The sequence below is a fragment of the Chrysemys picta genome, chromosome 2, assembly GCF_011386835.1.
Source record: "Chrysemys picta bellii isolate R12L10 chromosome 2, ASM1138683v2, whole genome shotgun sequence".
NCBI lineage: Eukaryota > Metazoa > Chordata > Testudines > Emydidae > Chrysemys > Chrysemys picta.
Window position 1 is genome coordinate 85789036 of NC_088792.1, and position 22185 is coordinate 85811220.

A 22185-nucleotide genomic window follows, 5' to 3' on the forward strand; every position below is an offset into this window, starting at 1 on the left:
AAAGCATGAGGGCATTAGACCTTTTCAAATAAAAGGTTGCCAAAATAGTTGTTAAAATAATAATAATAATTAATAATGTATTTTCCACTAGCCTCATCCTTGGAAACAACAAACATTTTGGCTGAAATTTTCCCAAAAAATTCAACATGAGGCAGACATACACCTTGAGAAATTTCAGCCCAAACAGTTATATGTTGGCAAAATTACTAAAAACTGAAAACAAGATCTGAACTGTCAGACAACTTTAATAAAAGGTGGTGCTTCTAGCACCATCAACAATACACATCCTTCTAAGCAAACATTTCACTGCAGTCTAAAAAATTCTTGCAGTATCAGGACACCTTTCTAGTATGGTATAGTGTTTTTTAAAAGATTTACTTCTGTACTTTTATGACAGAAAATATTTAACATAAGAGAAACCTATTTTAGATCAACGTTGAACCCACTGAAGTATCTGGATGTTGATCAACAGTAGCCAATATCTGCTCAACCATTTCCTCCAGATGATAAAAGTAAGAGTATGAGAACTATCTCCGCATTATTTCCCAGATTCCTGAACCTTATAGTGATTTGCTTTATAAATTTGTTTTGTGCTGTTTTAAATAATTGATACATTCCTTCAAAACAACTCAGTAACCCCAGAAACTCATTAAATGACAGTACCAAATCCTTAAGCTCCTGTTTTAAAGTTTTGTTTTTAACCACTTTATCTATTTGAGAAGACTGCATATAAAATAGTCCAACTCAATAGGGCCAAAAATGCAGAGAAAAATATTGGAAGGGGCAGCACAACAAAATTTATACTGGAACTGATCAAGAAAAAAAAATACAGGTCTGTCGCATCTTAGGCACATTTAACATGTGTGGTTTCAGCTTTACACGGTTGGCAAAAACAAAAAAAGAGAAAAATAACAATTTAAATACTGTTTCTGTACTGTGGGCGATTCCGCCCGCCATTACACTCAATGTAATTTTGACTATACGCGATTTTCGCTTTAGGCACTGACTGTGGAACGTAACCCCAGCGTAAGATGAGACAGACCTGTACTCAATCATGTTGTTACAAGAGAGAGATGTTGGATATTCAAAATGGAATCAATTTTCCACACTTCAAAAGCAATTTTCAAACCTGAACAAATTTAATGAAGGACCTAAGGCTTGTTCTACTTAAAAATATGGTAACTAAGATTTTTTAGAAAAATCATGATTATGTTAAGCCTTAGTAGAAACTGTACGATTGCTAGGTAAGAAATAACCAATACTCTCTCTCTATTTAACAAAAGGCTGCTGTTCAAGGGTGAACATATTTGCCAACAAATTAGACTAGAAAAATATGCCAAAGTTTTCAAACTTAGGTGTATAAAGTTAGTTGATTAAAAGTGGCCTGGTTTTGTCAGAGGTGTTAAGAATCTGCAGCCCCCATTTTCAGTGGCATTTGAAGCTTTATAGCACTTCAGGAACAGAAAGTTTCTTTTATTTAGGTCCTTACTAGGAAGCCAACTTTAGGCATCCAAATTTCAAAGTTTGACCTCAGTATCTTGCCCACTTATTTCTCTCAAACATGGAAATAATGCTATCCTAGAGTTCAACCCATACACGTCATAACAACTGGATAAAGCCCTTCCATAAACCTTTTTTTGATAACATGGAGATAACCTAGTACAGACCAAAGAATCACCCAGTTCACAAAGTACAGAGCAGTCCTTGGGTTCACTCAGCTCCCAAATTAGTGTCTTAACATAAAAGAAAGGATGTTTCAAGTCAACTGGAAGAGACGGTTTAATTCATCTAAAACTATCCAGCAGACTCCCCTTTAGATTCAGAAAAAGGAAAATGAAGCAATATCTTCCATCTGGTCAAATTTATGTTTTAGGTTTACTGGCATATTTTCTGTTCTTTTAATTCTGCATAAAATATTTAGGAAAGTACCAAAAAGCAGATAGAAATCTAACCTTTCCTTGAACAACTTTTATCTATTCATCCCCTTCAAGAATTCATTGTGCTGCTCTGCAAGTTGCAGCAGTAGCATCACCTGCCAAGCTATTTAAATCCAATTATATTATTTCATATCAATTAACTCTTGAAACACACATTGAAGTGGAAGGGAATCGACTGGAGGCATTTTTCTAGGAATCCAGTTTTAAATTATTTCTATATGCTAACTTTAGTAGAAAGTTTCTGATCTTTCATTTATGTTTTTAAATAGATTGTCAGGAAAAAGTTAAAATTTACATTTTGCATAAACTTTTTTCTGTTATAAATTTATGATGTGAAATTCCCATTTCATATATTTTACTTAGTTAGCATCTCTTACCTGTGCATAATTCCACTACAAGCCAGAGATGGTTGCTTGTTTCATACCATTCATGAAATGTTACTATGTTCTTGTGTCTAATGTCATGTGTAAGACGAACCTGTAATAGAATATTTGTATATTTTATTTGGAGAGCTGCATTCAGATATTAGCGTTTCGGGGGGGGAGGGGGGAATGCAATACAGAGTAATTCTAGATTCCTTTCTCCCTATATTGCTAGCTTTTCAAATGCCACCAAATTTTTAAGAGGTCACATTCCTACTCAAATCATACAATCAGAAATATAGAGGGAAGATACCTTTCGGCACAGGACTCCCCCAACTTCCCTGTGTTCAGAAGTACAGTCAGTTTTCCTCAAACCAGTTCAACTGGTTAACAAAAACAACAGTTTAAGAAAGGCGGCCAGGGTCAGCATAGCGATCTAGTGACAGAAGAAAACACTCCTATGTTGTAGATCAGAGTTCAGGGTCAAAGTTACGTCCCTAGTTTCTGTGCCAGTGAGAGAAGGAAGTGTGAAAGAAGCGGGTACAGTGAGTCCTGGAGAAGGAAAGAGTTTTCCATCATTCTTGAGTAATCCCCTCTGGCCAACCAAATATCACTGAGAGGTGCCCAGGAGCTACATTTATGTTGAAAGATGGGTTAAGTCCAATAAAATGCATTTCACAGCTTTGAAGGAGCGGAGGGGAAATGGCAGAAATTTCTCCATTCCCCCTTAAAAAAAAAAAAAAAAAAAAAAAAAAAGGAAGAATGCCTAAATGTGCAACGTCTAGTGTAATTTGTGGTAGAAGAATTGCTGGATATGCTCAATACAAAAAGTAACAAAATATTCTGAGCATCTTTAACCAAGGATATAGCTTCCTAGTCACTCAGTAAGTGCTGATTATTGAAACAATAAGAGAAAGTACTTAAGAAAAATGTACATATGGGAGAGGAGGAGGCTGGTATTTCAACTGACTGGTATTTTTCCAGTGAATACTGCAGTAACAAAGTAAAACTAAATCACTACATTTATGACAGCTTCTATGACCAGCACGAAGTTAACCGCTTATGAGCAGATGTGTTTACATCTGTGCTAAAAAAGGACTGAAATTAAGGTAGGGGCTTCAGGAGGAATCCATGACTTCACATCTACAAAGAAAACCCATTTAAGATAGGGGAATTTGGAAGCTAAAAGCTTAAAACATCGCTATAAATTGACACACATAGAAGGTAGGTCAGGTAATGTCTTTTATTGGACCAACTTCTATTGGTGGAATGTACATGCTTTTGAGCTCCACTAGGGTGACCAGACAGCAACAGTGGAAAAAATCGTGATGGGGGTAATAGATGCCTACATAAGACAAAGCCCCAAATATCAGGACTGTCCCTATAAAATCAGGACATCTGGTCAACCTAAGCTCCACAGACCTGAAGAAGAGCTCTGTCTAGCTTGAAAGCTTCTACCTTCCACAAACAGACATTGGTCCAATAATGGATATTATCTCACTTGCTTTGACCAACAAGGCTACAATAACAGTGCAAACAACTAGAAAATTGTGATGAATTAATTGTATGTGAAGTAGTACCTGGTATTCTTTGTGTCTGTATTTGTGCTACTGGAAAATTTGTATCTACATTTCCCTACAGAAATAGTAATAAACATTATTCTTACCCAGTTGGTTATTTCAGCTCTTTTGCATTTATCAGTGCAAAGAATAGCAACAAAATTAATAGTGCCTTTTCTTCTTCCTTTATAAACAACTGTCTTGCTTCCTCTTCCAATCTCTTCATATAAAATAAAGTTCTCCATGTTTAAGATGCTTTACATCCAACAAATTAAGAAATGGCTTGTTTTCATCACTAACAAACACCACCTTGAAAGAAAGAAAGAAATACAAAAATTTCTTAAATGTAAATATGTAATCATTATTTTCTTAATTCTTAAGATATGGCATTTAATACAAAAAGGTATCATTCATGTGATTAGCAATTATGACTGACCTTACAGAAAGATTATAAACAAGACCTCCCACAACAAAGTCTAATCAACATTTTACACATAAGATAATATAAGAGTCACAATATTAAACTCCAAACTGCAAATTCAAAACAAAACAAAGCCCTGTCGTATAAGTACTCTATGGCCATGACATTACTAGGGAATTTTGGTACTACTACTACCAGTTCATCTACCTTGGCACTAGCCCTAATGGAGACAGGGACCCCAGCAGCTTCCAATGTTTTTACCACATCAGTTAAACCTGCTAAGAACCAGTGGTAGCACTTATGAGTGGGAATTTCTTGAAATTCCCTAGTGTAGACAAAGATAATGGGAAGTTACATTTACTAACTGAACTGGTTTTGTGTTTTGAGACTCAAGGCAATTCCACATAAGCTAACTTTTATTTTTCCCCATCAGTTCTATCATTTTCTGACTTAGAAATCTAGATAATACAGTATTATCACTTTCAAAGAAAAATGTACCATTTATTAGTAATCCTAAATGTAGTCTCATTTGTACATCAGAAAAAATGTAAGTGGTTCACCATGTTTAGTAAGAAGCAAAGCAGACTTTTTTAATGTGTATTTTTTTTCTGTATCTAAGCACATATAAGTAATAGGAGCTATTCTTTCTTGGTCTGAGTGAGCCTTTACTTTGAATTTCAAACAGAACTGGTAGTGAAATATAACTATAATGAAAATACTGATTTGTAATTCTGCTTCTCTGAAAACAGCTTTCTAAGAAGATTCTCATTCCCTGGCTTTAGATTTCCACTATCTAAGACAATGAAAGTATCAGCTCTACAACGGGGATTTATTTTGTTTCTTAAAAGAGTAAAATACTGCTTTAAAAAAATCCCAAGAGACTATCCTCTGTAGGAAATGTAAACCATAAATGGGGGGGGGGGGGGAGAACACCCACACTTAGGCCAACTTCAAGTGAGAGACATCCCAAAATAAAATAAAAACTTTTGTGATGGGAGATTTTGGCCTCCTCTACTTGGGAAACAAACTCTGGAGAATCGATTCCAAAATGGGATTCCCTCCTGGACGCAGAATGTAAGCAGCAATATTCTGTGCATGCATAGAGAGAAGAAATGTACAGAGAGACCTGCTTTGCAGTTGTCAGAAGGGAGATTGCTTTAGGACAGGCAGGGGTGACAACCTTGTCTCTCATCAACTGAATTTTGATGTCTTCCTGTTTCAGGCCAGCTATGTAATGATAAAAAATATGCACTCAGACACGATTTAGTCCTCCTGGTAATTACTATAAAAGAAAGTTAGGTGGATTTTTAAAGCGCTTTAGTCTGCCCAAAAGACCATCTGACTTCAAGGTCCTGGGAAAGGAGCTGCAAGCGTGAGAACAGTGGAAGGATGATAGGCTTATTAAAGTTATTACCCTTCAGATGAATCTTGGACAAGTAAAACTTTAAATAAGGTGGATGAGTCATTAGGGCCTAAAATACACTCACTCTACAAGCTGAAATTCCTGCCACCAGGGAAAAAAAAGAATCCATGTAAGAATCTTAAGCTCACAGGAATTTAATATTTCAAAAGGAGCTTTTATCAGATCACATTAATATCCTACAATATAGGGGGGTGAGATATTTGCAAGAATCAGACTTCGCATGGAAGTGCAATCAAACAGACCTATAGGTATGTATCAGAGGCACCGTCTCTCACCTCATATTACTTACATCAAAGGAGGCTACACAGTTTTCCCATTCCAGATCTGCAGCCTCATGCATAAGATTCTTAAGCTCCTGGAGTTTCTGTTGGGGAACACAACTGACCAGGATGTAGGACTTTTCCCCCAAAGGTCTAACTGACCCTTGCCATGAAGTCACTGTGGTTCACAGCTTCAAAGATTGTAGCCACAAAGTAACAAAGAAGAATCCCAGTTCTGCAGCTCATGATTTTGCCCCCATTCCCATCCCAGTACTATAAATGTGGTGGGTCTTCTCTCTAGCAAGAAGCTCTCATGAGCAGGGTGTGAGACATAGCCAGCAGCATCTTCAGGGAAAATATTTTTTCCTCAACCATCGGAGAGAATGAAGCAGTTGTGTGGTATCTGCCACATCTTAACCAGATGGTCCAAAATAAGGTGCAAGGATACAGCAATACTATTGGCGAGAGGTTCCTGGCACAGGTAACTCTCTTAAGGCCTTTGTAGATTATTGGGCCAGCTGAAGATCAGTTTTTCTTCAACAGCCTTCTGCAGAAAAACTGGCCAAAATCAGAATCCTCGCCTGTGAAATCAATACTAGTATTCCTCAGTAATAGAGGTGTATTTGGCAAGAGATACATGTTCTGGCTCATCTGAATCCAAAGACCAGCAATAGCTGCATCATAGCCTCTAACACAGATGGGGAGGGGCATTGTCAGGGCCAGAAATTCTTGCTTCAACGGTGCCAACTCTGGGGCACATGCATTGGCCTTGACACAAGAGGCCACATCAAGCAGTCAAACAAACTGCCCATATAGAATTAAAGGAATGTCTGAAGAATGGCACTGTAGGATTTGTGGTACCGTTTCAGCTTGGCATCAAAATTCTCTCTGTTAAAGCAGCAAAGAAAACAGGAAGAAAAGCATGCAGAAATGCCCAAAATAACAGATTTAGAACCATAACTGATCTGATTGGAAGATAGGTATCTTAGTGTCCTAATCCTAATGAAATCAGCTTGCATCCAGAAGGGCTGGATTCGCAGCCATCCTGACTCTGCTCCTGTGGGGAGCTTCTACTCTGGCAACAGTTAAACATGATCTAAGTGGAACATCTGGAGGGCAGGAGTCATAACCCATATGGGCAGCACATGCTGGTCAGAAAAAGTCTGGCTCATAGAAAAATGTTGAAAATCCCTCGTGTAGACTTTCTGAGGCCCCCTCAACATGCTATAAAAACTCCACAGCCCACCTGTGCCACAACAACTGTTTTTCTGCATATAAAAGCAAGGGCCAATGTTAGGGGGTAGCAAACAGGGCAGTTGCCTGGGGCCCCACACTACAGAGAGCCCCCACAAAGCTACATTGCTCAGGCTTCAGCTTCAACCCCAAGTGACAAGGTTCAGGGCCCTGAGCTTCAGACCCATGCAGGGGGACATCAGCTTTCTGCCCTGGGCCCCAGTGAGTCTAATGCTGGCCCTATTTGGCAGACCCCCTGAAGCCTGCTCGCAGCCCCCCAGGGGGTCCAAACCCCTAGCTGAGAACCACTGGTCTACACTCAAGACTTTAAAGTCTTTACCAGGTAGGAGAGTTTCCCCAGTCTCATGTTGGTGAGCTAAGATCCAGGAGCGAGGTCCCATAGGGACTGTTAGGGAAAACTGAAACTAGGTTGTTGTTTTTTTTTAAGTCTCCAATATATGCAACTAACAAAGCTGTTCCAATTCTTCACCAGATTCATTGGCTTGCGTATTACATCCCCACCTTTCCCCTATTAGCGCGTTCACATGTAAACGGTTGGTGGCAGGGATAATCAGCCAGGACCCTAACACTGACCGGCGTCTTTGAATGCGACCATATCCTACGTATTCAATAGTAACTGATCCCAGACTATTATTTAAACAGTTCATCAATCCCACCATTTAATTTATTTGCTCCGACCCCTCGCCCTGTTAAGCCTGACTCGACCATTCACGGATGGGCGGCCAAGCCCAGAGCTCCCCACAGGCTGCTGGAGGGCCCCGGGGCTGGCGGTGGCAGCCCTACCACTCAGGGCATTTCACCCCCTCTTGAGCCCATGCAGCCGCGCTGCCAGGAACAAGTGCCGTAACAAGTGCGAGGCGAGTGAGGCACTTGCCTCGGGCGCAAAGCTGAGGGGCGCAGAAAAAGACAAATTAAGTTTTTTATTCTTATTATTTTATGAAAAATTATAATCACATAATATGCACATTGTGTCATGACAAATGTACAATGTAAATGGAAAATAAGTAGAATTCACCCTACAGTAATTATAAAGCATTGGTTCTCAAACTGGGGGTTGCAACCCCTCAGGGGGTCATGACCCAGTTATGTGGGGGGTAGCGAGCCCCAACCCCTGCGTGGAGCTGTGGGGCTATGAGCCCCAACCCAGGCGCACGACTGTGAGCCCCAACCCTGGGCTGTGAACCCTGACCCCGACCCCTGCGCCAGGCTGAGAGCCCCAACCCCAGTTCATGATGCACACCTTACATGTATTAATTGATTTTGTACATGGATCTTATGATTAAAATAAATAAACGTTCTATTATTATTATTAACGTATTTTTCTTTTTTTTTTTTTTTTTTACAAAGTAACGTCTATGAAATTATATGGAGGGGGGAGGGCACAAAAATAGCTAGTTACGGCTCTGCCAGGAACTATCCTGCTCGGGTCCCCTATACCGGGCTCGCCGCCCACCGCGGAGACCCTCGGGCGGGGAGGGGGCAGTCAGACCGACCCCTGCTGCCTCCAGCGGTGCGCGCCCCCCTTCTCTGCAGGGACCCGCGCCCAGCGGGCAGCGGCCCGGCTCCGAAGCGCGCCGGGAGAGGGCAGAAGCGGGACAGCACGTGCGGGGGGTACCTGACGCCGGGGAAGGGGAACCCGCCCGAGGCCGCCGCCGCCGCGGGGAAGTAACGAGACGCTGCTGCGCTGCCGCCATCAACCGAAATCCTCGAGCCCCGCCCCCACCCAGGGGCCGCTCCACCGCGGCTGGCCGGGGAGCCGGCCCGGCGGCGCGTGCCCGGGGCTCCGGAACGACAGACGCTACCCCCAGGAAACGCACCGCGACCAGGACCGGCCCCGGCCCAGGGGAGAGGACGAGTCCGGCAGCGGGAGACCCCAAGCCGCTTGCAGAGTACCCGGCGGCACCCCCTCCACCTCCTGTGGTCTGAGCCAGCCCCGCCCCCGTATCTAAGATACAGCGTCGGACGCCGGAAACAGAACGGAGCAACGATTGGCCACACAAATGCGTACGTATAAAGAGGCGGGGCTTCCAAACGCGCTTGGCCCTGCTGAGCGGTTCCGGCTGATGTTTCCTTGGGCATAAGCAACGGTCTGCTGCGCGCCAGCTGTTTCCTTCCCAGCACCCTTGGCCCTGCCTGCTCCTGCCCTTGTTCCCCCCTCTCCTGCTGTTGCTGCTGCCAGGGCACCCACGGGCTTGTGTGCTGGCCTGGGGTGCTGAGAGCCATTGGACTAAAGGAGGAGTCCTTGTGGCACCTTAGAGACTAACAAATTTATTTGGGCATAAGCTTTCGTGGGCTAGAACCCACTTCATCAGATGCATGGAGTGAAAAATACAGGAGCAGGTATAAATACATGAAAGGATGGGGGTTGCTTTACCAAGTGTTAGGTCAATCTAACAAAATAAATCAATTAACAGCAGGATACAAAGGGAGGAAAAATAACTTTTGAAGTGGTAAGAGAGTGGCCCATTACAGACAGTTCACAAGAAGGTGTGAGTAACAGTAGGAAGAAATTAGTATTGGGGACATTAAGTTTAGGTTTTGTAATGACCCAACCACTCCCACTCTTTATTCAGGTCTAATTTGAATAAACTGTAACCCTGCATATAATAGAAACCACTTCAATCCAGGAGGTGGGGTGGTATCCCCAAGTGCGCACCTAGTTCCAGCACCTATGCCCATGCCCGCCACTGCAGGGCGGGACAGATCCAAATGGGGAGGCTGCAAGAGCTGGTGGTTAGAGCAGGGAATTGGGGCTCCTGGTTTCTCTGCCTGGCCATGAGGCTTGTTTACGTTGTACTCTCCAACCTTGCTTTAACTCACATGACTGGAAACATAGCATCCACAGACTTGTTACACTCGTGGCAGTTAACCCATGTTAATGTGTGATTATAAACAAGTTTACAAGCCCTGTGTGTGATGGTGGGTATAACTCTAAACTTGCCTCTTCCCCAGTAACCTCCTCTCTGCAAAAAGGATCATCATCATTAGCCATCTCCCAGGCCTGTTGAAAGGCTACATTATCATTTGTTAAATGCTTTGAGATCTTTCAATGCAAAGCACTGTGTAATTAAAGGTTATTAGTATACCAAACAGGTTATATATTTTTTATTCTGTGCAGCACCGACCAATATACCTTGGCTGTCTAACACTTGACATTACAATTTACTGTTTTCATGTGCTTGTAGCTTTGTCAGTTTAGGCTGACATTTTTCGTGTTTAGTGTCTGCTTCAAGTTCAGTTTTCTGTGAAAGTTTGGTCCAATAGAGTTCAGCCATTTTTAAGGTCAATGAAAAATAGGTAGTTTTAGCTTTGTAACAAAATAAATTATATTTTTAACAGTTCAAGGCTTCAGGGGTTTGGAATAGGGTCTTGAAATTTGCCAGGAGGAGACTGGAGATTTTGCTGTCCTCAAGTAAATCTCTTTAGATTTTACTAAGTTATAAACAGAAAATTGTTATTTGTACATGCATAGTAAAACATTAAATGCTTGTTCACTTCTTTGAATGTTCGAATTCTTGCTCTGTTGCACAGCACTTGCTCCCAACCCCTACAGAGACATCTATGTTCTACTCTAATAACTGAAGTTATACACAAGCAGAATGGATTTCCCTTGTCTTCTTTCTTCCACATAAATGAGTATTTAACTCACAGTATAAGTAAAATGAATAAATAGATGTCAGGTAGTTTCTTGTAGTCATCACAGAAAAAGTGGGCCTTAAGGAGGGATTAATGTATGTTTTAATTAATGCATATCTGATTCCTAAGTCTCTTAAGGATAGCAGATATAGTGTAAAAGTGACAGTGTGGTCTAATGGTTAAAGCACAGAACTGGGTTTTGTTCCTGGATTTGACAGTGATTTTATGTGTGACATTAGAAAAGTAACTTTCCTCTCTCTGCCTTAGTTTCCCCAGCTGTAAATAACAAAAACTAAACCCAAATAACTAACTTACTCCCTCTTGTGATTCTCCCAGAGTGTCCTGTCATATGTGTGTTAGATAATAAGTTTAGGACAAGGATTGTCTTTATTTTTGTGTATTGGACAGTGCCAAATCCAATATTGTCAGCATTTAGCAAATAATTGTAAATAATTACAAAACAGTGCCTATGTTATCTGGAGTGTTGTGAACATTAATGTATGTAAAGAATTTGAGAGCCTCATATGGAAGTTACTATAGTAGTACAAAGTACTATAAATCAAAACAAACAAATGGAAACTTTGTTTTTGTCATCTTTAATTTTATTAAAGTAAATATTTTTAAACAGAGACTTTAATTATAAGAGCACATCCACCTCTTAGAAAGCAAACCATATCAGACAAGCCACAGATTCAGTCTTGCAAAACAAATCTCTTCATAAGAAAGCCTTACAATATGAATAAATTCAGATACAGGTAGCTATATTGGCTCATAACATTTTTTACCCAACTACTTTTAGCTAAGGGGTTATGAATTTCTTTGCTAATGCAAATTTCACTGCAAATATCTTTGTTATTTTCTGGCTGCGCTAGTGCAATTTGCTTTAGCCTGGGCTTCCCATGAACAGCACTTGGAAGCTTCAGCTACTGCAGAAAGCAGTGCCCTACCTGCTTAGTAGACTGGGCTAGCAAAAACACATTACACATGTACTCTGTGTACTGCTTTGGCTTCCCATCTGCTTCTGAGTGCAATTCAAAGTACTGCTTTTATTATGTATTACTGTATGCAATGGAATGGTGTTGTAGCCATGTTGGTCCCAGGATATTAGAGAGACAAATGTATTACTGTGAAAGTTGGGATCAGGTGAGGCACTTCTGCTTACAGTCACAGGCAGGAGGCAGAGTATTCTAGGTGGAAGATACTCAAATGTGAGACATGCTCCCTCCTGCAATCTGTCAGAACTTGAGTTTGTTAGACTTCAGAGATGATATAAGGTTAATCTTTCTGACAAATTTTTGGCTGACCTAAGGGACTGAATTTTCTTTCTTGTCACTTTTTGTTTGTATTCATATTGATCCTGTATATCAGGGGTTCTCAACTTTCTCCACCTGGGTTTTTTATCATGGTCCCATTTTCACAGTTATTGCAGTCAAATACTTTGGGATCATGGCATGAAACCAGGACTGGTTTTCAGAGGGGAGCATGTGGGATGTAGTCTGCTGATAAGGAGTCCTGGTGCTAGAAGGTGGAGTGCTGACAGGTCACGTTGAGTTCTGCTGAACAGGTAATGGGTGCTGGCTAGGAGGAGATAGTTTCTAGGGGCTGTGAAAGTAGGATATTGCTGGGTGGGGGACTGGCAGGCTCCCTACCTGACTCCGTGCCTCTCCCACAGCAGCAGCAGAGTGTGGGTGTGGGAGGGGGCAGGGCATTGGGGCATGGATGGGGTGAAGTGAGCTCTGGGCATTGCTTACCTGGGTGGCTCCCTGGAAGTGGCAACATCCCCCTCGCTCAGCTGTTGGGTGGAGGCATGGCCAGGCAGCTCTGTGCACTGCCTCCACCTACAGGCACCACCCCCGCAGCTCCCATAGGCCATGGTTCCAGGCCAATGGGAGCTGCAAAGCCAGCACTCTGGGTGGAGGCAGCCCGCAGAGCTGCTTGGCCCCACCTCTGCCTAGCAGCTGAGTGAGAGGGATGTCGCCGCTTCCAGGGAGCCCCCCAGGTAAGCACTGCCCAGAGCCCAACTCACCCCATCCCACACCCAAACTCTGCTGCCGGGGGGGGCGGTGGCGTAGTGGCCCAAGAAACTGCCCCAGCAGCAGCTGGTGCACCTAGTGCTGGGGCTGCCTGAGCTTCCCCTGTACTAAGCTCACTGGCCGCTGTAGAAGTCATGGAGGTCACGAATTCCATGACCTCTATGACAAACTTGCAGCCTTACTCGTCATACATATAATTTAACAACTTTTTAATTTTTTACTATTAACTTGTTTGGGAACTAAGGTATTTTCCTCTGAGTTTGGGAGGGTTGTTTATCCATGCTTTAGTGTTCTACGGAGTTTCATGTATGCTTTGCAAGTGGGGTTGATGCAGGAGAAAATGCGAGACTTTCTTATGACTATAAGAGACTGCCTCAAACTTGATTCTTCAGATGGTGCGGTGTTTTGAGAGTCTGTTCTGATATCCGTTTGGTCACTTATTGGCCTGTGTTCCTTCCATGTCTTGCTGATTGAGTCTCAGTTGAGTGTATATTTCACCATCCTCCAAGTCCATGTTTATGTTGTCTTTGTAGTGGGTATTTGTGGTTTCATTGAAATATATTTCATCCATTGCTACATTATCTGAAGGAGGATTTATCATTAACTTGCACATTTAACTTGCTTCCAAGAACAGTACATGTTTTCTCCTGAGAAAGTAATCTGATCTTGACAGGGTCTTCTGTTTGTAGTTCTAGGAAATATTTAACTTGTTGGCTCACCAGATCTCTGGGATTAAAACCATGAGATTTAATATCTAAATGACACCTTGATCTTTCTGGATCTTCAGTTGGCAAACTACAACGGAGAATTCTACAATTGGTCTTGAATGCTGTTGCTAAAGGAATATTGTGTTCTTTGACTATTTTAAAGAGTCCATAAAAGAAATTGCACTACAATCAAAGAATGAGGAATGTGCAGAAAAAGTCAATATTGGTCTCGGAAAAAGTCAGTGTTGGTCACTGAAAAATACACTAGAGAAGACTGAATATTATTAGCTGGAATATAGGAGTCTGTGTCAGAAGGATGAGTAAGGGAACAAAATATAGAATGAATGAGTGTGGTAAAGAGAGCAAGGAGAAGACAGTGTGAGGCAAGAAGGGAAGAGGGACTGAGAAGCATATTGAAGGACTGGGAGAGAAAGTGGAGAAATAACAGGAAGCCATCTTTTTCACTTTAAATATCTAGTCATCTCAATTTAGTTACCGGAATGAGAGTGACTATGCAAATGAGGTGATGTAATGGTAAGTATGGGAGGGAATATATATACCTGTGTTACACCTCTAAGCACATCCAGCATGAAATAGATGTTTTGTAGGGCTTGTGAGAAAGCCCTATTTCTGTTGCTTCAGGCTTTGACAGGATAATGTGGCTACCGATCAGCCTCTGAGGTGACAATTGGGCCCTCCAGCTGTTATCCTTTTAAATAGTAAAGCTTACCTCCAAACTAAGAATAATACTATTAATATTTTGAAAGCATTTTATGTTATTAAACTTTTATATAATAATTAACTGATTAATTCTTACAACACCACTGTGAACTAATAAGTAACTAAGGATTATTATCGCTATTTGATAGATAGAAAAGATGAGGCTCAGTAATCTACTTTGTAGTTGCTATCCTGTCAAATTCATGAGCGTCCTAGTACCTTGCTATGCATCATCCCTACCTCCTTCATTGAACGTGTGCTAGAAAATCTGATTGTTAAAACAAGTGTTAACTAACAGGATATTAGACATGACTTAGCACTCAGGGTAGACAAGAATTGTGGTGTTTAACCTCCAGTCAGCTTTAACTCTAGTTAAAGTCTTGGACTGGCTGTTAAGCATGTTAATTAACATGTGTTCCAACAAAAGGTAAGTTTCCAGTATAAGCAAGGTCCAAGTTAGCCACATATGCAGCTGTGCCGCTCAGTATTCCTTCATTTATAACACTGGTAAAACTAGCTGAAAAGTCATACTGAATGTACTGTGCATGCACAAAGTGTTTTTTTCAAACCCTCAGTATTCAACCAAATCACAATCAGTTTTCACCAGCAGGGTCAAAGGCACTTATCCTCAGTAAAAATGTTATTTTTCTTCCAAATTTCAGCTTCCCACTCCCAATTTCCACATTAGATCTGTGCATAAAAGAGAGTTACATTTATTCATAAGAGAATGGTGAAGGTCTCTTTATTTTTATTACTCTCCTCTTGCCCAAAAACAACTGAAACATTTTTTTTAATTAAACATAAAAATTCATTTTTGGGCAGAGAACAAGCCCAGAACATTTTAGCCTGAAAAATGAATGTTTCAAAAAGCTATGAGTACCTGGAGGCAGAGGATTATAATGGAAATGTGAATGCAATCTTAATTCTACTTAGCGTGTAAGTTATTTAGCTCAAAAATGTATTTTTATTTTGTGTTCGTATAACATCTGCACAATGGGGTCCTGGTCCATGACTGAAGCTCCTACCATTAGCGCTATACAGATTCTTTATTAAACATTATAACTACCACTCCAGCTGTAACACCTTTCTCTAATTCTTGGGGAAGTTTATATCTAAGCTATAGATGCAGACAAATCAACTCCAAGCTTGAAGTGATTCATAGAATCATATCTTACTTGCATCTGAAGAAGTGAGGTTCTTACCCACAAAAGCTTACGCTCCCAATACTTCTGTTAGTCTTAAAGGTGCCACAGAACCCGCTGTTGCTTTTTACAGATTCAGACTAACATGGCTACCCCTCTGATCATAGAATCATAGAATATCAGGGCTGGAAGGGACCTCAGGAGGTCATCTAGTCCAACCCCCTGCTCAAAGCAGGACCAATCCTGCTGAGTGATACTGAGTGATACTTCTGAGTGATACTTTCCAACTGTCTGGAGGGTAAAGCCTAAACCTAAAGGACTTAATATATTTGGAGAGGGAAGAGAGAACCACAGCAGTGGAAGCATTGTCCTAGGCACGACAGCAGTCACAGGAATACAGTGTTGTTGGGCACTTGAACATCTAGCTGTTTTGCTTGAGCTCTGAAAGTTATAAACTGCTCTTTGCTTGTTCCATCTAATTTTAAGAAGTGTACAAACTTGTCAATAAATTAGACTAGGAACAGAGGAACTTTGTATTTGTGTCAACCCATTTATCTCTCAGTGAGAAAATAACTCACTTCTGGAATCCAATTTTTCCGGATTACTCAAGTGCATGGCATGGGAATAACATCATCATGCTTTACCACCACCCAACACACTCCTATAATACTGTAACAAATCTGTGCCTGCCTAGAAACTTCACAGTTGTCACTGTCACAATGCTGCACACTGGGGTCATTCTAAACTTTATGGCAATAGTGGGACAATACTCAGATCTTTCTTCCTCCTTCCAAAGCACAGGCTCTTAATATTTGGCCTAAAGTATAATAATCTCCATTAGCAGTATAGCACTATGATAAACAACTGAAGTGCTGATCCCTTCCAGCAGAGGATAGTGATACAACTAGCCATTTATTTACAGTACTGTCCAGGGGTGTTAACTGTTTTACATTTGCTACAGTGTTTTAGTATCAGAATTCTGGAATACTGTTTGTACTCTTGGTTTTATTCAGAATTAGACCCCAGGGTTCAGTGATCTAAAGATCAAGTTTGTAAAGCCTAGATTATCTGAAACCATGTGACTGCCATCTCACTATCATCTGAGAGCCTTCTGAGAAAAATAAATTTATTTCCTCTATTTGGGTCCTTTGAATGAGAACTTTTAAAACAATCCTGTGTGCTCTGCATGGACATTAGTGATAGGGATTTGCCTTTGCTGTCCTAGGCCAAACGTTTCCTATCCTCTACCTGTTATGCTCTGCTGTTTGGCTCTCTCTTTCTACCTCAAATAGCTGTTTTTCAGTGGTGCTAATGCATGCAGGGCCTGGATCCCTCAAGGATTTATGTGCATGCTTAACTGTACCCCTTGCAAGTAATCCCATGTTGTAGTCACCCATGGGACTATTCACAGCATCTAAAGTTAAACATACATGTATGTGAGTCTTTGCAGGATTGGATAGATAGGTCCCAGTGCTGCAGGCTAATCTTTGCAAATGGGATGGAACCTTGCACCACAATGGAGCCCCTCACTCAGACAGATGCAGGAGCTCACCAGCATACATCAGCTTGGAGCATGAGTTGTACTGTACTTCGGGATGACATGTGCGTATAGATATTATTCAAGGTCAAGCTAACACAATGTAGCACCTTCAAATCAATTTCTTTCCGCCCCGAATAAACACCTTAAAAGGGCACTATCGGGTTTAAAACAGTTTCAAGAGTATTTTCACCGTAATAAGGTTGATTATTAACACTGAAAGAATTTTTAACGTCCAGTTACTTTTAATTATGATCACTATTGTGCCTTTTATGAGCGAGGGGCCTTGAACAAACTATTCTATTTCGTTTTGTATTGATAGTAGCCTACAGGGTCTTACAAACGGACACAACGATGAATGTTTCGGATACAAATGCTCCCTTCGGGATGTTTATTTATTTATTTAAAAACAACAACCACCACCCGCTTTTCACGGAACTGTCCCGTTAGCCCCGGGCATCGGTAAGCTGCCCTACGGCTTCCCAGCCCCTCGCACTTTGATTCTCTTTTATAGAAGTTAAGAGTGGAGCCAGATTGTCCCGCTGATGCCTCCGCTAGAGCTTGAAGGTCACTTCCTCCGTCCAACGGGTGCGCTCCGCGTGTGCTGTGTATTGGAAGCAGTTGCCTGGATACTCCCCGCACACAGTCCCCACCCCCCGCAGCAGCCGCCGGCGGCAGGGCCTGTGTGAGATGAGGTAATGGGCGGGGGAAGATGAGCGAGCCGGGCAGCGACTGAGGAACAAGCTCGGGGCCCGGCGGAGACTGGAGCGCGATGGTGAGAGAAGCAGCCTGCGCCGCCCGTGCCTTTGGCTGCTGAAGCGCCCCCTCCCGAGCCGCGGGGCCAGGGTGCAGAGACCCGAGCCGCTCAGCGCAGCCGCGCACAGTTGCATTTGGGATCCCGGCCCCAGGACGCTGCAAGCCCCAGGCGGAGGCGAGGATCCCGGTCCATAGTCCCAGCGCGACGGCGTAGCTCAGCACACGGCCGGGAGGGGAGGACAGCGGGCGACCGCCCAGCACATAGTCCGGCCGGAGTAGGGCGTCAGGGTCCCGGATCGCGCTGCGGACACTGCCAGTCAGCAGCAGCAGCTGCCCTAGGGGGGCTTCTCCCACGTGCGCTGCGGGCGGGCTGCCTGTATGTTGCCGTGGGCGGGTAATCGCGGGCAGGGAGGTGCTTGCGGTCCCCCTGCTCCAGCGTCCCCCCGCCCTTCCCTGTGTGCAGCCTGAAAGCAGGAGGCGGCTGAAGCACCGTCAGCCGCGGCCAAGGGGAAGCCGAGCGGCCCTTCTCCCCGGCCCCGCCGCCCATGGGCAGCTGCAAGCATCACGCCCGCCGGGGAACCCACAGGCACTAACAACAGCAGCGCGGCGCAAAGGGAAACCCCTGCAGCTGCCCGCCCAACAGCGGCTTGTGCGCGGGCAATCCGGTGAGTGGCTCTTACTCGTCATTTGCAATCACTGCTGGTGCATTTGGGAGAGGGGTATCACGGGCATACCCCCCCCCCCGCGCTTGGTGAACCCCGTGGAGTTTCCTAGCCGGTTTCACGCTATTTGGGTGTCTTGTTTTGTTTGCCCTTCACTTCCTCTCCCGGCGGCGCTGGCGGTCCCTCCTGCGCTGCGGTTTGGAGGGGCGCGAACCCATTGATTGCTCCTGTGGCTCCTGGCCTCTTCCTGCCAGGGCTCAGGTGAAGAGGCGCGGCCGGGACTGCGGCCGGGGGGCTGGATGGCTGTGCAGATGTCCTTCTCAGCGCCTTAGGAAGCGGCAAAGGGGCCTTCTGCATTAGTTCGCAGCCAGCATGGTGTCGCTCTGTTTCTTGAACCGCTACTCTAAACCATATGACACGGGGCCGACCTTCAAGGAGCCCTCTTTTGAAATAGATAGAACAGCGTCTCTGGCTTTCTGTGCTCCTTGGCACCTCCCTTCAGGAAGAACACAGTTTAATTCTATTCTGTGTTTACCTAACCTGAAACACAAGAATTGCTAGCAAAATTGGGCCTTGTGAATTATTTACAGGCAGGTTGATGTTGCTTCTGTGTTTGTCAGTAAAAAGGATCTGCATTTGTGCAAATACTTCTCCACAATTCATGAAGCTTTTAAATATTAACCTACGATCCTTCATTTTTAGGCTGGTGGTAATTATCAAAGATCATGCACTCTTATACATTTCTCAGTGCTCAGAAGTGTGCCTCTCTTTAAAATGTTAAACCATCTCCAAACATTCTGTCTAGTCAAGTATATTTTTATGGGGTGGGGGAAGAATGTCCTAAAGAAACTGGTACATCTGTTAAAGGGCAGGAACCCTGACTTCTTCCTTCCTCACCATTCACACCTGTTCATGAGTAGGTGGAAGTAAGGTTATTATGTAGAACTTGATGTTTCCTTCAGAATCTGTAACCTTACTTTAGCCTGTCTTTCAGAAAACAGCCAGGAAATGTGTTATAACCAGCTCCAGGGTTCATAACCATGTTTCACAACTATGTTTTAAATATGGTTACTTTTGTAATCTACATTAGGTCTCCAGCCCTGTCCATGGTGGAGCTGAACTGTGTTAGCCAGGATTGTGTTTAAATACTGTATGGTTGTTGCTAGCAGTGTTCTTGAACAGTTTCCCTGATTGCCATGGACAGGGATATTTTCCCAACTGCTTGGGTACCATGTTTGCCAAACCATATATTCCCCAGGTACTTTGTAACATGGTTATAATTCAGGTCACAAACCAAAACAGTCCCTGTGTTAGAATCATGCTAGCAATAAGTGTTTAAACAGGGTTGAAGCTATTGCTATTCTGGTCTCAGTGATTGTCTCTTTGCTAGGAAAACAGATGTATTCGTAACTTGGGGTGAAATCCTAGTGAAGACAAGGCAGATTGAATTCAAGATTAAGTTTCCCTGGTATAGATAGGAGCTAATTTTCCACTGAAGTTTGTTCTTTGTTTTTAAAGTTCCAGTCCTTGTAGTTGCACGGTTATGTTTGACAATGGACTTAGAATCATGGAAACTGCAGTGGATCAAGATTGGACCCATATGGTGTAACCAGGGTTTGACCCTGGTTTAGGAAGCCTTATTTGGCATAGTCCGACATAATGGTGTATCATCCATATTCGCATATCCACACATGTAAACAGATGCATTATTGTTGTCATGTTTGGCATGATTTTCAGATATGCTGATTACCTACAACTCCCATTGAAATCAGCAGGTATGAAAATCAATCCAGTTTAATCTGGAACCATATATATTGAAGTAATAGCAGCAAGTGATGTATGAGCTTCTTATGCATCTTAACAGGATATTAACCTAGCACCTAAGTATCAGTTAGTGACCCTCCATGTTTGTGGAAATGCAGACAGGAATTGATTGACTAAAAGGAATTTGAACTTTCCACTAGCACATAAGTGTAATTGCTCTTTGACAGTTAAGGAAGCAAAATCAGATTAAGAAACCTGGTCTAATATTCAGCTTATTACTGCTGTCATTCTTAGTTCCTAACTCAGCCTCTGTTCCTTCTGCTGCTTCTTAGTACCTAACTCTCCACTGCTTTCTTACAGGAGTGAGAATCCATGATCAGGCCTGCTGCTCTCCCAGATTATCCCATCCCATCTCCTAGAACTGGAAGGGACCTTGAAAGGTCATTGAGTCCAGCCCCCTGCCTTCACTAGCAGGACCAAGTACTGATTTTGCCCTAGATCCCTCAGTGGCCCCCTCAAGGATTGAACTCACAACCCTGGGTTTAGCAAGCCAATGCTCAAACCACTGAGCTATCCCCCCCCAATGTGATCCTAGCTCTTTCCACATCCTTGGATGTGGCTTCCTTTTGAGTCCTGACACGTTGTGCCCCACTTGCTTGTGGGATAGAAGAACAAGATTTGAACAAAACAATTAATGTACAATTACATGATAAATGGGCTTAAAAAAAAACAACAACCCTGCACCTGACCTATACTAGCATTTTCACAGGTGGAGCTGCATCAGTGTGGGACCAATTGTGGGAAAGTACTGAAACTTCCCATTGTAGATTGCATGGCAGAGAACAGACCAGACTTTCAAAATAACTCAGCTGCTGTTTAAGCACCTAAATTAAATATCCAAAATGGGAGCTGCTGGGAGCAGAGTATTCTTGAAAATTTAGTCTTAAGTGCAGCTTAGCAGTGGAATGGGTAAATTGATACCTATGTGGCAGCAAAGGTTAGAAGACTTAAAACCAAAACTGCTGTCTTGTTTTTAACAGGCAGCATTAAGGAGCAAGGGAGATTGAGAGGCAGCAGGAAGGGGGGGAGGGGAATATTGTTTTTCAACAATCAAGTTCACACTTACATGTACCAATCAGATTTCTACACTAGCATTTTTCAGGAAATCACTCACTGATGGGAGTGCTAATATGTACAGGATATGGGCATTTTTTACCAGTCATCTGGATCTGCACACTGTCTTCTGTCACTGGTGGACGTGCAGTGGTAGGAGATATACCAAAATACATTAGTTAAGTATAGACACAGTTGTTTGTGTGCGAGTGTTTATAACTAAATTTCAACAATGGGCATTTTGCCAATGAAAGCCTGAAAAATCCAGATATTGGTACACTTTTGGAATTTCAAATCTTGAAAAAATACCTTGGCTGTTTCATTTACCATAAATTGGTGCTTCCTTTGATACTAGTCTGATTACCTAAAAATATGAGGCCAAATTCTCCACGGGTATAACTCAGGTGATTTCCATGGAGTTACATCACTGAAGAATTTGGCCTAGTGTTTTGCCTGTTTTCATGGGAATTCCTTACCAGTGTATGAAGGGATATGTAAGTGTGATGTCCTACTTCTATGATTTCTCATATGAAACTAAAAGTCCTGTTATGTTTTTAACATGTTGACCATGGTAGTAGTGTACACTATTCAAAAAGATTATAACTCAGTGAATTTTGGAAAGCAAATTTCCGTTCTTCCTCTGTGGAAGGTTTACCTACACCACAAAGATCCAGATGAAAGAATGAATGCACTTAAACTGACCAAATACGTTGGTAACTCCTCCCAGTGAAATAGAGAATATCACAGATGCTGTAGTAGATGGATTTTTGCTTGTGTGTGGCCTATCAGTTCTTGAAAGGAATAGATTCCATTAGAAACTGCAGATTAAATAGGGCTTCATAACATGAAAAATATAACATGAAAAAGATACGGTATTTCAGCCAAAAGCAATGTTCACT

The 22185-nt window shown here is 42.6% G+C and overlaps 2 protein-coding genes across 3 annotated transcripts in view; one reads left to right on the forward strand and one right to left on the reverse strand.

Annotated features, from left to right (window-relative positions):
• The window catches only part of ULK4 (unc-51 like kinase 4), a 408217-nt gene extending 399037 nt beyond the window's left edge, over positions 1-9180 (reverse strand). The window contains exons 1-3 of one of the 2 annotated variants that reach the window (XM_024107953.3): positions 9034-9180; positions 3966-4167; positions 2315-2414 (exon numbers count right to left, since the gene is read on the reverse strand). In XM_024107953.3, the coding sequence (XP_023963721.2) occupies positions 2315-2414; positions 3966-4103 (238 nt within the window). In that variant the 5' untranslated portion in view covers positions 4104-4167; positions 9034-9180. Of the gene's footprint in view, positions 1-2314; positions 2415-3965; positions 4168-8831 lie in introns of both variants that reach the window. The other variant, XM_005278594.4, reaches the window with a different exon arrangement.
• Positions 9181-18012: 8832 nt separating this feature from the next.
• LOC135972183 (uncharacterized) overlaps positions 18013-22185 on the forward strand; it is a gene marked incomplete at its 5' end in the record, with an annotated part of 112637 nt that continues 108464 nt past the window's right edge. The window contains one exon of the mRNA XM_065582450.1: positions 18013-18412. Within this exon, the coding sequence (XP_065438522.1) occupies positions 18013-18412 (400 nt within the window). The remainder of the gene's footprint in view (positions 18413-22185) is intronic.